This window comes from Lepeophtheirus salmonis, chromosome 6, assembly GCF_016086655.4.
Source record: "Lepeophtheirus salmonis chromosome 6, UVic_Lsal_1.4, whole genome shotgun sequence".
Taxonomy (NCBI): domain Eukaryota; kingdom Metazoa; phylum Arthropoda; class Copepoda; order Siphonostomatoida; family Caligidae; genus Lepeophtheirus; species Lepeophtheirus salmonis.
Genome location: NC_052136.2, coordinates 41238533 through 41256826, shown reverse-complemented (window position 1 = coordinate 41256826; position 18294 = coordinate 41238533). Strand labels below are relative to the sequence as shown.

The 18294-nt window shown below is 32.2% G+C and overlaps 2 protein-coding genes, 2 long non-coding RNA genes and 1 pseudogene across 5 annotated transcripts; 2 read left to right on the top strand and 3 right to left on the bottom strand.

The window, feature by feature from the left end:
• Nucleotides 1–1951: 1951 nt before the first annotated feature.
• On the bottom strand, nucleotides 1952–2244 carry LOC139905781 (uncharacterized). Its single transcript, XR_011780830.1, has 2 exons — nucleotides 2108–2244; nucleotides 1952–2020 (listed from the first exon to the last, which is right to left on the bottom strand). It is a non-coding gene; the product is annotated as an uncharacterized lncRNA (long non-coding RNA).
• Nucleotides 2245–3535: 1291 nt separating this feature from the next.
• LOC121119545 (multidrug resistance-associated protein 1 pseudogene) lies at nucleotides 3536–8131 on the top strand (annotated as a pseudogene).
• A 920-nt stretch (nucleotides 8132–9051) lies between these two features.
• Nucleotides 9052–9575, bottom strand: LOC139905779 (uncharacterized). The gene is made up of 2 exons (XR_011780828.1): nucleotides 9489–9575; nucleotides 9052–9424 (listed from the first exon to the last, which is right to left on the bottom strand). It is a non-coding gene; the product is annotated as an uncharacterized lncRNA (long non-coding RNA).
• Nucleotides 9576–9784: 209 nt separating this feature from the next.
• LOC121120944 (2-amino-3-carboxymuconate-6-semialdehyde decarboxylase) lies at nucleotides 9785–17226 on the top strand. 2 transcript variants are annotated; one of them, XM_040715823.2, is made up of 12 exons: nucleotides 9785–9830; nucleotides 10132–10220; nucleotides 10404–10598; nucleotides 10648–10848; nucleotides 10908–11031; nucleotides 11093–11205; nucleotides 11254–11347; nucleotides 11405–11673; nucleotides 11741–13623; nucleotides 13691–15614; nucleotides 15893–16068; nucleotides 16130–17226. In XM_040715823.2, the coding sequence occupies exons 3-9, from the start codon at nucleotides 10542–10544 to the stop codon at nucleotides 11924–11926; spliced, it is 1044 nt and encodes a 347-aa protein (XP_040571757.1). In that variant the 5' UTR covers nucleotides 9785–9830; nucleotides 10132–10220; nucleotides 10404–10541; the 3' UTR covers nucleotides 11927–13623; nucleotides 13691–15614; nucleotides 15893–16068; nucleotides 16130–17226. The 2 variants fall into 2 exon arrangements, with proteins under 2 accessions (XP_040571757.1, XP_071745599.1); XM_071889498.1 differs by lacking the exon at nucleotides 9785–9830 and having other exon boundaries at nucleotides 10185–10598; nucleotides 11417–11673.
• LOC121120945 (lysophosphatidylcholine acyltransferase 2B) lies at nucleotides 12068–13270 on the bottom strand. The gene has a single exon (XM_040715825.2). The coding sequence runs from the start codon at nucleotides 13268–13270 to the stop codon at nucleotides 12371–12373; it is 900 nt and encodes a 299-aa protein (XP_040571759.1). The 3' UTR covers nucleotides 12068–12370.
• Nucleotides 17227–18294: the final 1068 nt, after the last annotated feature.

The following is an 18294-nucleotide window of genomic DNA, read 5'->3' as shown; positions in this document are numbered from 1 at the left end:
GCCCATAACTATAATGAGTATACATATATATGTATGTTACTGATATTACTTTGGAGAAGAAAGAACTTAAAAAAAGACTATATAATTTATAGGTATGTAGAGAGAAATCTGACGTCATTCTTATTATGTAATTGGCACATGGAGGAGGGTCAATAGGCCATTTTCATTTTTCTGAAAAAGAAGGAATATAAAATAATTTCTCGAGGAGCTAATAGAGAAACCTGTTCCTTAAAGTAGAGGAATTGCGTTGTAAATAAATGTCTTTCTCTGAAACTTTTAGCCCGAGTGATACAGATTTAAATTAATCCATCATCTATTTCCATATGTATGTAAGACACAAAGTGTCTTGGAATATCACTTTAGGGGTCAATAACCTGGCATATGCAATGAATGAAGAAGTGAGGCCGCACCTTAAGAAATTATGTAGATGCAATAATTAACCAGGCTTGCTATTGAATCAAAAATGATTTTAAAAAAGCATTGAATAACATAAGTGTTCTATGAATTGAATTAAAATTGGTATTGTTTGAAGGAAGGAAAGGATTCTGTCTAAAAATCAAAGTTGTATTAAGGTTAGGCAAATTAATATGTCCTATAATACATATATAGTATGTACATTGAGCAGTTGATGAGTGGTTTTGAAGATCATCAAAAGGGAAAACAGGAGGCAATTGCCCTCCAAAAATTTTGATAGACCAAACAAGATTCGGCCAAGTATTTTGTTTTCATAGGCTGTTGATTATGGGGTAGTCCTTCTCATTTCCTGGGAAATTGTTCTGTATCTATATCCTGGGAAACCCAATTTTTAAATTTATGGGTTCCTGGATGATTATTTAATAGAAAATATTGTAAAATTTAAGTAATTTATTTAATTTTAAGGAGAAAAAATAAATCTTAAGTAAGTTTTACCCATAAATTCGTAAAAATCCAAAATTAAATCCTGTTTCGTAGATTAAAGGGTGAAGATATATTTATAAATCCATTGTTTGGTCTGTTATAGGTGCTTAGTTGTTCATCTTTTTTGTCAATGCATATTATTTGCACTGTTGCATAAATCTTTAAAAGCTTAATCTCATGGCATATTTTCAATATGTATTCAACTTTTTATTATAAATAATGCAATGTTGGTTTGTCTAAGGACGGTTCATTTTTAGCAACGAGCGTGTGTAGATAAAGCTCAGCGCCTCATATTATAAAATAAAAGGAAACGGTTGTACATATGATCAGCGTTGTAAACCTTAAGAATTTTTAGCGTTCGAGTTTTTTTAGTTGTTGGTAGCCTGAACAAAAAAAAAATTAAAGCTGTTATCATCATTCTGGAGAAGTTCCAGATTTATCTTCTAAATTAATCATAAAAAGCTTATATTATTCAAGCAAAGTTTGTCTGTTCATCGATGCATCATAATTTCGAGTATTACTTGTTACTACCGTTAGTTGTAAATAAGTGAAAGAACAAAGAAGTTATTGTTCCTTCAAAAAGTGTCCGAGCTATATTGAGACATACTATATATATATATGAGGTAAAAATATACTTTATTGGGATTGTGTTCCTTTCTTGATTTTTGTTCAAAGTTTTTTTATGTTGACGCACAACATATCTCCAGATATAGAGAAAAAATATTTTCTTGTTTTTCTTATGAAAATTAAAGTTTTCATTTAGTTAATGACAAAAAATCGATTTGGGGGTAATATTCCTTTTAAAATCAGTTTTGAGACCAAGATCGATCTCAAGACCCACATCACTACAGATTCATTTAGCAACTGGAAAGTGTTGATTTTAACACATTATCTTGTTTATGATATACTAAAAGAGAGGTTTTTTTTGTTTTTTTTCTTCCAAATCCTGTAAGATAATGGCGGATTTTCCCACAAAATACATCATATATCATATCATCATATGTCAAGGAACGGTCGGTTGAACCGTATTTTATTGAACTTTCATTTAACCTACCCTATGTTCATAAGTTGCTATATAAATGATAGTGAAACTCGATCTTTGGTCTTTCCATAATTCGAAATCCTAAAGAAAAAAAAAATGTTTTTTGAGAAAAAATCCGCTGCTGCATAATTTGTTCGAATGGCCAATTCTTAAAAAAAAAATTCTTACTTGTTATGTTAATTAACATTTTTTATTTCAAGACGGTAATTTTTCCAAAAAAAAATCCATTATACAAAGGATAGATGGATGCCGATTCATATATAAGAATGCTTCGTGGTAAGATTTAAACTTTTCATACCGGGTCTAACATCACAAAAACAATCCTTATATTTAGCTTGACTAGCAGTTGGTAGTAATCTTATCAGTAAGCGAGACCTTTCGTCATTATTATATAATTTTTACTTTTATGAACCTTCTTCTCTTTTTTTATTTTTATTCCTATTCTACAATTATTCATAAAATATAGAAAGTAGGTATTAGTGTTGGAATTCGGTCTGAAAATTAAAGGTCGGTGGGATATATATATAATTTTTGATGGGTCGAACTCATTCGATACTTGAACGAACTTAGGCTTGGACCGGTCAGATCAAAAAAGGATATCTAGATCAGTCCAATAGAAAAGATCGGTATTGATCGGTCCCATTAAAAGAATTAGGCCTGGACATATTTTATAGGTGAATTTTTGTTGACGTCATGTGTGTTTCCAAATTGGGAACATCGGTACAATGACGCCGTCTGAAGTGTAAATATTTTCATAGGCATATATGTGTACAACTTACTCTTGCCTGACATGTCTCTCAATAAAATATTGGTCAAAAAAAAAAAAAAAAAACCCCGAGAGGAAATAGATTTCGAACCGAATCTCAGCACTAATTGTTAAATTATGCAACATAGTGACTTATCTATAGCAAAGCGAGGTTAATAATAATATAATTGTTATCACAAAATAAATAAGAATTTTTCGCCTGATGTTATATTTATGTATGTAAAATTGAAATCCATGATATGACTAAAACAACAATATAAATATAGATATAAAACTGTCATACCTTAATGATAGAAATAGATCACAATTACCTTACTATTTCTAAGGCTTAGAAACATATTTTCAAAATAATTATTAAAAGTAATTAATTACTTTATGTAACAACATATTTGTCCAAAAATGAATGAATGAATCACACTTTTCAGCAAAATTAAGGTATTGAAGCTACCACCGGCTGAAACTCACATTTTTATTCCCATTTAAGCCATGAAATATGAAAATAACCATTCAATCTCCCTAGGTTTAGTCTTTAGAGCCTTTAAAAAAAACAAGTTTGTAGTGTAAGATTCAGTGCCATATTTCAACGTGAAAGAATTATATAGATAAAAATCAAAGTTAATAACAAATTAATTTCAAAATATAGAGTTTCAATAATATTCACTGGAAAAAAATGATACATAGTTTTTTATTGTGGGCGAATACTAATCAATTCATTTGAATATGAAGTATATTTTTTTTTTTATCTCCTTGCCTCTAAATTATTAATTAAATAGTTAAATAGTTTATCAAATAAACAAAACATTATATATATTTCAACAATAGATAATATTATCCATGGATTCGTAGAGTTATCTCTATATATATATTTAGTATTCAATCGTTTGTATGAAGAAAAAAAAAGAGTTAGACTTAGTTAATCATAGATACAGTTTCATCAACAAGGTACACATGAAATTTTGTAAAGACAATTTCTGGGATTTATCTCAGATATGGGATACAAATTATCCCTACTTTTCGGATTGTTTTTTTCAAACCATTATATCACTGAGTCCATCCATGATACTATTTCTGCTTTCACCTCTTGAACTCCTATACAACAAAAATAAGTGCAGTTCACCCAAGACTCTCTTTGATCCATTTTCAATTTTCAAAGCTGCAATACCCTGTATTCTCATTGTACTTAGCATCCTTGAAGGCATTTTCATCCAGGATTTTGATACCTTATCCGACTTTTTGAAGATTTTCTTAATGATTACCTCATTTGGATTTTCCCTCTTTCTTCATGTCGATGGTGTGATTCGTCGATGTTCAAAGACATCAACACTTCAATTCTTCTTTTATTTTCTACTTCTCATCTCCTCATGTCTGAGTATACGAAGGATAGAATCACATCCAGAGGACCTTGGACGAGATTACCTATGGTTAATTTGTTTGCAAACAGGTTGTGTCCTGGTCGCTACAGTTCTCTATTCTATCTCTGAAACAGTATTGAAGCAAAAGTCTAAAAAAACCAAGGAAAATCCGAAAAAAGATGCAAGTTTCTTTTCTCTATTATTTTATGAATGGATCACACCACTTCTTTGGAAGGGATTTAAAAAGCCCATCACTGAGGATGATTTATGGAATTTGAACAAAGATTTGACTTGTGGAGAAACGAGTCGTAGATTAGATCAATACTATTTTAAATCTGGAAACAAAAAAATTGGAATTCCTTTGATGAAGGCCTTTGGATTTGAATTCGTGATAGGCTCGACTATTAAGTTTTTCTCTGATATTTTGAGCATGGTTCTTCCTCAAATCATGAAACTTATGATCAATCATGCTGATAGTGAATTTGAAATGAAGGAAAGGTCATGGAAGGGATACTTATATCCTAGTATGCTCATTATAGTGTCATTTCTCCAAAGTGTACTACTAGCAAAGTATTTTGAAATTGTATTTTTAGTAAGTATGAGAATCCGAGCGTCTCTCACGTCCCTTGTGTACAGGAAATGTCTTAAATTATCAAATTCATCCAGAAAAAATAAGAGTGTTGGTGAAATTGTCAACATAATGTCTGTAGATGTGTCTCGAATTGCAGATCTTATGCCTTTTTTGACACTCCTTTGGTCTTCTCCCTTTCAAATTGTTGTGAGCGTAATTTTTATGTATAACGAACTAGGTTGGGCCATTATAGGAGGTACTGGGATCCTTCTCATCACTATTCCTGTGAATGCTATTTTGAGTTATTTCGGTAAAAAGTTCCAAATGAAGCAAATGAAGGCAAAGGATAATAGGACCAAGATACTAAACGAGGTTTTAGGTGGAATACGTATTCTCAAACTCTATGCATGGGAGCCATCGTACATTAACAAAATTGAAGGAATAAGAGGAGTAGAAATTGGAATTTTGAAGAAAGCAGCATGGTTAACTTCTTTTATGGGATTTATTTGGTCATCCACTCCATTCATTGTAGCGCTTGCATCTTTTGCAACCTTTGTCATGGTTGATGATAGAAATATATTAACAGCAGAAAAGGCATTTGTGACTCAGTCTTACATCAACAAAATGAAGATACCAATGGCAGCTTTTCCATTCGTGATAGTGGCAGCCATATCTGCTACTGTTTCCTTAAAGAGGATCAACCAGCTCCTTACTTCTGATGAACTCCAAAAAGATGCCGTTGAGCGTGTTCCAATGAAAATAAATCAAAAGATAGATCAAGGCGATGCCATTGTCATTCGTGATGGAAATTTTAAGTGGAGCACTGAAGATTCAGAAAATACACTCTCAAACATCAATCTTAGAATAAAACATGGCAGCCTCACTGCGATTGTTGGTACTGTGGGAAGTGGGAAATCATCTTTGATTTCCGCAATCCTTGGAGAAATGGTTAAAAAGAGTGGAAAAGTGAGAATAAAAGGACAGATTGCCTACGTTCCTCAAGAGTCTTGGATGCAAAACACTTCCCTAAAAAACAATATCCTCTTTGGAAAGCCTTATGATGAAGAGTGGTACAATCAAGTTCTCGAGTATTGTTGCTTAACTTATGATTTGTCTCTGTTGCCAGCAGGAGATGAAACAGAAATTGGAGAACGGGGGATAAACTTATCTGGTGGACAGAGACAAAGAATATCCTTGGCAAGAGCAATTTACAGTGATGCTGATGTCTATATATTTGATAATCCTCTTTCAGCTCTTGACTCTCAAGTGGGTAAAAGTGTGTTTAATAATGTTCTCAACAATAACACAGGAATTATCAAAGATAAAACAAGACTTCTTGTCACTCATGGTATTTCTTATCTACCTCATGTGCATCATATCGCTGTTATGTTAAAAGGCGAGATCATTCACGAAGGAACATATCAAGAACTGTTAGAGAAAAAAATTATTCAAACCATTGAAGAAGAGGAAGAACAAGAAAAGGACGGGGTACAAGAAAATAATATAAACAATTATAACAATATTCCTAAGACTTTTGATGCTACCGTCAACAATCTAGAAAAAGCGGCTATAATACAGAAGGAAGGTCTTGAAACAGGTCGGGTCTCCTGGTCAGTATATAAGTATTATATTCAGAGCATTGGGTTCTTAGGTGCTTTTCTAATAATTTTTAATCAGATGCTTAATCAACTATTCGGGTTTGGATCATCAATATGGCTAGAAGCCTGGACTCAAGAGGATTATGGAAACGCTACTATTCCTAAATACAGAGACCTCTATTTGGGAGTTTATGGTGCTCTAGGTATTGGTCAAGCTGTAACTATATTTTTGCTTTCGCTATCTGTCGCCATGTTTACACTCAAAGCTTCTAAAGTTATTCATAATCAAACGTACGATCGAATTATGCGAGCACCAATTAGTTTTTTTGACTCAACACCACAAGGAAGAATATTGAATAGGTTTTCTAAGGACATAAGCATATGTGATAATATCCTCGGCTCAAACATACGTCAATGGCTTGCATGCCTCTTTAGTTTTTTAGGAATTGTAATTCTGATTGTGAGTGTTTTACCTCTTTTCTTACTGTTTGCACTTCCCACTTCTCTGGTATTCATTCTCATACAAAATATATATGTTGCCTCTTCAAGACAGCTTAAAAGATTGCAATCTGTGACACGTTCTCCTATTTACTCTCATTTTTCTGAGTCGTTGAATGGGCTCTCTTCCATTCGTGCATATGGTGTCCAGAGTAAATTTATACTTGAGTCTATCAATAAAATTGATACAAATCAAAGATGCAATTATCCAAGTATCATTGCAAATCGCTGGCTCGCAATGAGGCTAGAGACAATTGGAAATCTCTGTATTTTTGGAGCTGCCATTTTAACTATGACAAATCCTGAATTAGTTGGACCAGGAAAGGTTGGATTAGTTATAAGTTATGCTCTTATCCTGACCCAAAATTTAAATTGGCTTGTAAGACAAACTTCTGAGATAGAAACAAATATCGTTGCCGTTGAAAGATTAAAAGAATATGCTGGATTGGACATAGAAAAGGAGTGGCGGCTGCATAAGGATACTTCTTACAATTGGCCAAGTCAAGGAAAAGTTGAGTTTAAAAACTACTCATTGCGTTATAAAGCAAATTCCGATTTAGTTCTCAAAAAAATTAACTTTACAATATTTGGAGGTGAAAGAGTAGGAATAGTAGGACGAACAGGAGCTGGGAAATCATCTTTGAGTGTAGCTTTATTTAGAATTGTGGAAGCAGCAAATGGTCAAATACTCATTGATGGAAAAGATATTTCAACATTAGGACTTCACGACCTTAGGGAATCGTTGACTGTAATACCCCAAGAACCCCTTCTTTTTAGTGGAACACTTAGAAGCAATTTGGATCCCGAAAATGCGTTTTCTGATCACGACATTTGGAATACACTTGGTTCCGTTCATTTGAAAGAATATATACGAGATTTGAAGGATGGATTAAATCATTCCATTTCTGAAGGAGGACTCAATTTAAGTTCTGGACAGCGACAACTCATGTGTTTAGCAAGAGCTTTATTAAGATCGTGCAAGATTCTCATCCTTGATGAGGCAACTGCAGCAGTGGATTGGGAAACTGACGAGAAAATTCAAGAAACAATTCGTTGCTATTTTCCATCATGTACTATTTTAACGATTGCTCATCGCTTAAAGACAATCATTGACTATGATAAAATCCTGGTATTGGATAAGGGGACTGTCATAGAATTTGGATCACCTAATGAATTGTATATGAATAGCGATTCTGTTTTTCATAGTATGATTAATGCTGCTGGCATCACTCTTACTGCATCCCCAAAGAATGAAATTGAATCCACTTCATTATAAAAATCAAAGGAATCCTTTTAATATTAATATCTAGTATATAAAATAATTATCTTTACCTTACATAATTAATAATATGTGCAATGTACAACATATATGAATTTAGGAATTATTAAAATCATCTTTGAATACCATTTGTTCTCAGATGTTTTATTTAGAGGAGACCAATAACAGTTGCAACAGACCATTTCTCTAGAAAACTAAAGTCACAAGATTGACAACATAATTTTATATTTAATGCAAATTATTGTGGCAAAAATCAATCATTTTTGTCAATTACATGTTGAGATATTGGATAAAAACTTATTTTGAGGTGTAAAAGTAATTTTTGAAGGAGCAATGTTTTTTTCATTATATGAAAAGTTTTTTTTTTATCATTTAAATTATTTATTCTTTTTCCATATGATTTATTAAAATTCAAAATTAATTCATTTCATTCAGGAGAAATTTGAGATATTGTAATGCTAAGGTAAAAAAGTGTCAGTTGCAACAACTGTTATAATTTTTATCGTATGCCAATTATTATTTTTATTATCTACATAAATCTTTTTGTATCACGCTTTTTGCCATACGATTTTTGCCGATTTGCTTGTTCCCACTTAACCTTAAGTAAGACTTCCTACTTAAAATTTGAAGTTATTGTTTTTTGTTTTTTAATTCAGTTTATGTAGGAAAAAAATCCAGTTAGTTTCCTGCAGATCAGACAGCAAATTCTAACCACTACGAATTTTAGCTCAAGACGACATGACTTATAAAAGTAATTGGAAACGATCACCGGTAAAATTTTCAAAGTTTTTCACCGTTTGTTGTTTTTTGAGAAGCCATTCACTTTTTCATTTATAACTTAACCCCCTATCTAGTCGCCAATAACTCCAAAAATAACTTTTGTGTTTTATATAGAATAAGCCCTTCTTATGTGATCCCTCTCTCCCCGAAATTGGGACTCCCGTCTTAGCCTTACCAGATTCAAAAGAGGCACCCATACAAAATTTCAGTCTCCTAAGACCAATGGTGTTACCCATACAGGACACACACACATAAAAACTCTAATATATACAGTATATGCAGATTGACCATCTTATTATTTCTATGAATAAATATTGGTTATCATACAGAAATACAAATGTATAGCTACGCTATTAATAAAATATTAAAAAAACAATATTAATGTACAGTAACGAATAAAATCTATGAAGGATTTTAATATTGAGAAATATAAATATTTAATTCATTTTAAAATTGGTAGAGATAAAGAGACAATGATAGCTTGGAAGTCCTTAAGAAATAAATAGAAGTTAGTGTGATTGACTTATTGGGCTAACTACCAGATGATTTCTATCCTTTTTTTCTGTTTCTTCTTGAAGGAAAGGTTGTGTGATACAACAAAGGTAAGGACTTGTTAAATTTATGAACTTCAGAGGTGTAATCTGTAAAGGTATATAAATACTTTATGTCAATCTGTGTGTCCTTTGCAATATTTGCAAAATGAACCAGCTATCGAGGTTTAATTTTTCGACGACATTATTCTCCAGAACTTTTTTTGTTTTTCCAAGTACAATTTTGCAATTTTCTTTGAGAATTTCGATTTGGCAATTTTTGGACAAAAATAAAAAATGGACTTCTGATCTAGACAATTTTTTTATGCATAGACATCGGTGATATGTTATTTAAAGTTTATAACATAAGTCATAACATTATTTTTTATTCGTAATAAATAATAATACATATATTATAATGCTCGCCCGCGCCGAAGGGATCTAAAAATTAAGGAGGAATAATATTGATTATTGTCGATGTCATTTCCCGCTCCCTTCTTGCCTGAAGTAACGCCAGGTAACCCTTTGCTATTAATTATTATCCTATATTGTTGGCACTATGAGCATTGCAAAATTCATTTCACTAGTTTTATATATTCAATGTTTACACATGACAGTAACCATATTTGTAGCCAGGGTAGGGCACTGAATAGGGTTGTGGGAGTGGATTTATGTATTCTATAGAACTGATCAGTGATCAATAAAATAAATCTTATTACGCCTTAATCTGTTATAATAAATTGAAAGTTAATCACTCAATACCTTAAAAAGTAAAGATATTTATTCTTCAAATAATATTATTTTGTCTAATTTTCTAGCTCAAACTCAATTTTAACTGATGTAACTGTCCCTGGCTATAGGACAATTGCAAGACTTGAAGGGTCGTGCCATTTGTAGAAAAACTACAGTTGAGTATCCTATAATCTCTAAATATTTTAAAACAATAGCACACATATTTAGGTATGATGCGGTAAATTTTGACGTGTCTTAATTAAACCAGCTCTGGGTAATTGAGTTAAGAATCTCTGGTCCCCCCCTACAATGTTAATATATTATAATATTATGTATTTTTTTTTCTTATAAAATCTAGTTTTTCTCGTCATAATGGCTTATTATTTTGCTTTTGTACATCCCAACTCTCTATCATGTGTCAGTATTATGTTTATGCTTAAAGGATAGAAACTATATAAAATTTAGTTTTACTGACTGGACTGAGAAGAAAGAAGGAATGAAAATTGATATTCATAATCATATTTTACCCGAAACTTGGCCAAATCTCAAGGAGGTATAATCTTAACTTACATCTATTATTAAATCCATATTTATATGATTAGAAATACGGATATGATGGTTGGGTACAAATGGATCACAAGAAATGCCAAGAGAAGGGTAAAGCAGATATGATGCGAAATGGGAAATTTTTTAGACGTGTGGATTCTAACTGTTGGGATCCGGAGATAAGAATTAAAGATATGAATAGAGATGGAATAAGCATTCAGGCACTTTCCACAGTTCCCATTATGTTTAACTATTGGGTATTTCGTAATTGAGGCAAAATTTAAAAACCGAAGTCATAATCTGTTATTTTAACTAGGCAAAACCTGAACATACATTAGATTTCTCTAGATTTCTCAATGACAACCTGGCAAGTACTGTACAAAAGTATCCAACAAGATTTGTAGCTTTAGGAACAATTCCGGCACAAGCACCAAAATTGGGTATAATTTAATGCAAACATATCATTTATTTTTAAATACTTAAGTAGATAGTTATTTTTAGCAATTGAGGAAATGAAAAGAGGAGTGACGGAGTTAAAAATGCCAGGATTTCAGATTGGATCTCACATTGGTGAATGGAATTTAGATAGTCCAGAGCTTTTCCCTATTTATAAAGTATGAATTGATTTAGTATCATAATTTCTGTTAAGTTTTGAATTTAAGACAGCAGAGGACTTGAATGCTTGTCTCTTCATTCACCCTTGGGATATGCAAATGGGTGGAAGAAACTCTAAATATTGGTTACCCTGGCTCGTGGGCAAGTTTTGATTATATTCTTTTCCTAATTTTAAAAAATATAAAAGAATGCATATAGGTATGCCTGCAGAGTCTGCCACGGCTATAGTATCACTCCTGATGGGGGGCATACTTGAAAGGTTTCCTCGACTTAAAATATGTTTTGCTCACGGTGGTGGATCTTTCCCATATACTCTGGGTAGAATTGATCATGGGTTTGCCGTGCGTCCGGATTTATGTGCAACAGATACAAATATAGCACCAAGGAAATTCATTGGAAAATTTTACACAGACTCCTTAGTTCATGATACCACGGCATTGGATTTTTTGGTCAAAACTATTGGAGAAGTAATTGTTCAAAATATGCATATTACACCTATATCAATTTGGCTTTGACACAGTTTATTATTTTTAGGATCGCATTATTTTAGGAACAGATTATCCTTTTCCACTCGGTGAAGTAACAGGATTTAATTCAGCCTACCCTGGAAAAGTAATCGAGGAGTCTAATCAACTCCAGGAGAATGTAAAGGAGAAAATACGATACAAAAATGCTTTAGAATTTTTAGGTATAAAGGAAGATTATTGTGCAGTAAAATAGATGTATTGAAGTGAGACAATCCAAACCGATACTCTCATTGAAATTACGATTGTATTTGTTCTTTGAATCTATGTATCCTGTTATACTTAATGAACTATGAAACAAATTAGACTAATAAATAAAGCTCGAGAACAATTAAAATAAGGCTATAAATGTGATTATATTTTTGTATAATATTTGGAGAGTATGACTGTGTAATGTGCAAGTACATGTGGCCTTCTTGAGATTGGATATGAATAATACTTTTTTGAAACAACTGAAAATTAACTTATTTGGAAGTGTTTAAGCTGCAAAATGTACATATTAAGACAAACAGCAACATATTACATTGAGTCATTAATAAAAGATCATCATTGATTGAACATATTTACTGATATACATGTTCAATCATATTACAGTATAGCTAGAGAGAGAGAAAGGATAAAATTAAAATATGTATAAGGGTTAATCCAGTTTTTTGGATTTATATTTATGAGCGTATTTTCTTTTGACTTCTTCAAAACTATCTTGACAGACGGGGATATTGAGTGCATCAGCCATGACTTGACGAACATTATTTCCAAAGAGAATGGGATCCTTCTGTTCACTGGAAGAGGGGTAATAAATGGGTAAGAACTCGACTATAACTTTGGTATATATCTGGGAGAGCGTGAGCCAAACAACTGTTTTAGTACCATGGGATTGATCCCACGTCCATGTCACGGTATCCACAGTATTTGGATAGCGAATAATAACTGGCTGTATTGGAGCACCAGCAACAAAAGCACCCTTTTTGAAAGGCATTAAAGCTTTCCTGTTGGAAGTGGACCCTTCTGGGAAAAGGGCCAACTTTGGCCAGGCTGGGTTTTTGACTCGATATATGATTTCCTGCATTGTTTGCTGACGTGAATTGGCGGCTTCTCTCGTAACAAAAATGGATTCAGTCATACGTATGCATTTGCCGATAAAGGGAATATTCTGATTCTCGTAGCGATTGACTATGGAAGGGATCTCTCCCAACCAAAAGACGACAAAAGCATCAAAGAAAGAAGAGTGAGGTGCTAAAACAAAGACAGGGGCTTCTGGATTAGGCTCTCCCTTGATTATGGGAAAAAGACCCATGCAACGAAATGCAAATCTTCCGAACAGGACCCCAATCCATTTCACTTTCTTTCTCCAGCCGACCATGGGGCTCTCTGTTTTCCCAAGAAGTGTCACGGAGGCAGCCATCCAATAGAGGATTACAAAGATCAAAACAGACAGAACTCGAAGAGGAAATAGGGAAAGTGACAGGAAATAGGTTCGAATCCATCGAATTTTGGACATGGAAATCCGATGTTTGAAGGGTAAGTCTTCCTCCTCCATTTTGGAAACGTGCCAAACTGATTGATTAGAACAACGACATTTCCAGTAGAAAATCTAATTATTCGCACACAAGTAGTATCAAGTATGCTCATATGATGTATGACTATGACTTTGAGTATGTATAAGTCAAGTGTTGTGAAACTTAGATTTCCTTATATTCTTTAACCCATTTCATTTTCTGTTTCAGCATTGCTATTTAGTATACTATTTACTAATTACTTCTTTCTCATCCAGCACTTAGAATGACGTCATATATAACGTCAGTATTTCTGATTTCAGCTTTTGCCTCTTCACCAATATGTAAGGATAGTTCGCGATGTACAATTAAGGATCTCAAATTTTAAACAAAAAGAGTGAGTCGAATTTCTTTCCAAAAATTCAAATTATTCTTTGCATCATTTTCTTTTTATATAAACTTAGCTTTGAGCTTGGATTTTCCACATTTAATAATGTTTTCAGTCATAATTATAAATATTGTTTAAAATATTTTTAAAGTTTTGCCGCGATACTAGCGCCGTATATCTGCAGTCAAGTCGTGTCGGATGTTAAACGGTTCCTTTGAAGCCTTTGAAGGACAATAATTTGCACTTTCTCGTTCAAATCAAATTGCAACAGCTCGATCATTGGATTTCAAACACTAAGCAAGAGGAAGTGTGTTTTTTTATTCAATATACATGTTGTGTACAAGTTGCAATTTTGTACAAGTTAGAACTTGTATAAGAAAAATACCAAAAAATTGAATGAATAATTTTAAACGAAGGATTTACAGTACTTGAGAATTGAGATTAAAATCATGCAATAATTAAATATTCCATGGATGATCTAATGGTGTAATTTTGACTATTTTAATACAAATGACTAAAATATAAGTATTCTGTGGCACATTATCAAGTTCAAATGCCTCCGGTAGTGTTTCTCATAAATACATAAAAACCATGTACTTTGGATAGATCAAAATAAAATGATAGTATCAATGTAAGTTGTATTAAAGAATGACCAATAATGTAATTAAATAATTGCATTTTAAGACGAAGAAATTGCAACATGTATAATTTGATTATACAAGCTTTAAATTGTACACAAAATATATAATCACTAATTAAATGTATTATTCCTTAAACTTATTTTGTCAGTATTGTGAGATCGGTAATTACAGAAGTGTTAGAAGAGTTACTGTGTAGTAAATAGTTTCTAATTTCTTAAATACAGTCTATGACGTTCTGGCGTCAGTCTGCGTTAATATACTGTTCTGTGAGTTATATTTTTTTTTATTACCCAGTAATGTTAATCAAACTGAATATTAAATTATAGTGAAACCCTTGGTTGAAAATCCCATCAATGGTTTTCCCCTTGGGATACAATTGCCTATTACTTCGAATTGGTGTCTTGAATTGGCAAGATTCTTCCTTTGAGGATTCAGTTATTTCCTGATTGATGAAATTTACAAAGCATATATGTTAGCAACCACCAGCCGTGCAGTTGCAATATGTCTTAACGACATTTTAACTATTATCCACCTCCATGTATAAGTCCCATGGGCATTCTGAGATATTTGTTTGCTTAATGTATTTTTCTGATATCTTAGTGTTTGTTTCCTTATATCCGAAATCTTTGAACATTAGAAAGATGGTTGACAGCAATAAACTTCCCTTTTTGTGGAAGATCTAGGATCATACCATGTGACAGAGAATCCACTATAAAGCACTGGCATTTTTAATTATATATATTAAGTTATTCGACAGTGAGGTAGTAATTTGAATCTTTCGACATGAATTCATACTTCCTCTTGATATTTATAATTTGAGATCCAATGAAGAATTTCAAATGGATTCGCCATACTTGTTTATCATTCATGAAACAGTTTCTGCTTAAAGGATACATAAGCATTGCAATAGTGTGACGATTTAGTGACGTTATGCCACGTGACTTATAACTAAAGAAGTAGCAATGATATATTGAAGAAGAAATTAAATTATACATATTGACTAAGAACCTGCCATTATATTTTTTCCTTAAAATGTTATTAAACCATAGACTCATAGAGATAAAATGCAATATTTTATTAGAGTAGTAAAGAGATGGAGAACGTACGTATATAAGTAAATCCACGTTGTTTTTCATTTTAATTTAGTCAAAAGTATCCTGAGGTTTTTACTAGAGGTGATACGTTTATAATTGAAGGAGATGTGTAAGATTTTCTGCATCCAACAATTGGTGAGCTCCAGGGACGGGTCCACAGCGTGCAGGGTCCCATAGTGTAAAGGAGAGAGTGGTACCGGATGTTTTGTGCAATTCTTCTGCGGAGGTTGGGGGACGCTGGGCCTATTATATAGCACTTTTTGTAGTAAGTGTAGCGCGGGGCTCTAGGGTTTCAGGCCCTTCAGTCATTATGATAAATCCGGACCTGTGATGGTGTCCTTTTATTTACTACTACAGTTACGAAGTATCATCGAATTATAACTATGTTAAAATATAAATGTTTGCAATTATAACTATTTTTGATGATAGAGTCATGCTTCACTAGTTATTACATGGTTGTGGAGTCTTATAATTTTTTTTTATAACTCCGACTCCACAACTCTAAATGTATTATTCATGATATATAATACTTTTAATTTTTAGTCCTGGTTGCAATTCAAGCACCAAAGTCAAGCAAGGATCTCTTGCTCATGAACTTGAACCTGAGGATCAAAATGTGAAAAATATTCTATTCTATTTGAGTAGTTATAAAGAAGAAAATGAGCAATCCTTTATTTTAGAGGATATCATAGATGCCCTCGATAACTTCAAGGAAAAAAGTAATTATCTTGAATTTATACATGAACAGCTATTACTTCATTCAAAAACTCCATATCGCAGGATATATTCTCCACTAATTCTAGGAATGTCCGTGCTATGGCAAACAACAAGTCCGACTTTATATTGAGAAATAATTTCGTCTGGCTTAATTGTTTTGCCTTCAGAAAAACACATCAAAAGTCTCACCAGCATTTTATCAATGGAATCAGGAATAGATAACTCAACATCTGATTATTTGAGTTGTAAAATAGCTTCGCTCGATGCTAAGGACAGAAATGTCTCTATATCATCATAGACGAGGTGTATTCTGCACATAGAGTTTAATTCAGGGATTGAAAGCTGTACGGATATGAGGATAATGGATCAACCCAAACAATCTTGTGTTTTATATTTAAAAGTGTTCTAGGCAGGTATAACGATGTAGTTGCAATGGTTCCTCCATCGAGGATTGATTCAAAAGTAATGAAACAATGGTTCTTCAAAGTTCTTAAACTTGTCACTGACGTTGGGCTTAGACCAGTCACCATCCTGACTGATGGGCATTCGATCAACCAATGATATTTTTAAGAACGAACTTGGAAATGTTTTTACCACGCTGCCTATTGAAAATCCGTTCTCAATCTCAAAATAGGAAACATTCAGATTTTTCCTCTTTTCAAAGCCATGATGAACCCTTAGAAACTCATTCTCACCATGTTGTCGAAATATATCGTAAAGAAAAGGGCCGGGAATCAAATATACACATCAATTATCTCACCAAGTCTTATTTTCTCAACCTTTTGAAAAAACCAAAGTCAGTATATAATTGAAGTTATCTTATGATTCTACTATAGAAGCTTTGAAACATTGTGGAAATAGCAATGGCTCCTGCAAAACTTATTTTAGGAGTAAATGAATATTGTACGGATATGTTTGGCTCATGTAATCATCTTATTATTTTAATTTTAATCGATGAAAAACCCATCAAATTACTGATTCTTTTTTTTAATGAACTTAAAAGAGGGGGGACTTGTTAGACCGAGTGATTTTATGTTTTTGACTGTATTTCATATTTATAATTTACTGAAGTTTATATTTTTTTATGAAATTATACAAAATTGTCTTTTTTCTTATAAAGATCCTAGAAATGATTAAATTAAATATATATCATCAAATTATTGATTTCGATCGGTATTTTCAGCTAATGGATGTTAAAAAAATGCGTAATTTTCAACTAATTTAGATCAAATATATATCCATGGTAAAAAATCTTTGAAAGTAACTATAGAGGATTTAGACAATCATAAAAGTTACATCTATCAATTTGTAATAAAATAGATATGTTTACTTAGGATTATCACAGCATGAATATGATAGATTGGTTATTATTTTAATGTTGAAACCATAGACAAAGAAATATATTTCTTTTTCTATGGTTGAAACATATCAAACATATACACACACAATTTTAATAAATAGAGACACATTTTTAAATTAGATGTGCTTTCATATGCTTAGATTGATCTTCATTCATTAAAGACATAAATACTTCATATTCCCTAAGAGTTAAGACAAAAGAAGGGCTCCGAGATACTTTATTCTCAACAAGAAATGCTCAAATTCTAATATCCTTGGGTGGGGAATCTTATCTATCCAAATATAACAATTATATAAAATATATATTTGATCTAAATTAGTTGAAAATTACGCATTTTTTAATGTAAAATTTAAGAAAGATTTATATAAAATCAAACAAGACGTAAAAAATATATTTCATAATTAGCTAGCTATATAGGTAGAAATAAAATGCCTTTAGGTAGAAAGACATAAATGAAATGGATCATAAGCTGAAAAACCCTTTTGATCAGATCACCAGCTTAAGGAACAACAATCAAGGAGCTCTAATCCGTGCATTACTATATACTAGGACTACATGATTAAAAGTACTACGGGTTAAAAGAGGAGGCGTACAAGATCCGTCATAACAAAAATAAATGTAACTAAATAAGTGGAAGAGAATGTAAAGAATTATTTATTATAAATACACACCTATAGTAGGATACATAATACGACAAAGGCCACTTTGTCAAAAAGGTTAAAGGTTTTTTTTTGACAAAAGGTTACTTTTTGGCCAAATGAAAATTTATATATAAAAATAAGTAAATAATTCCATTTTTAAATTCAAAATGGTTTCAAAAATTATATTCTTTTAATTTGCCATCCCAGATTTTTGACTGGCCCTTCAG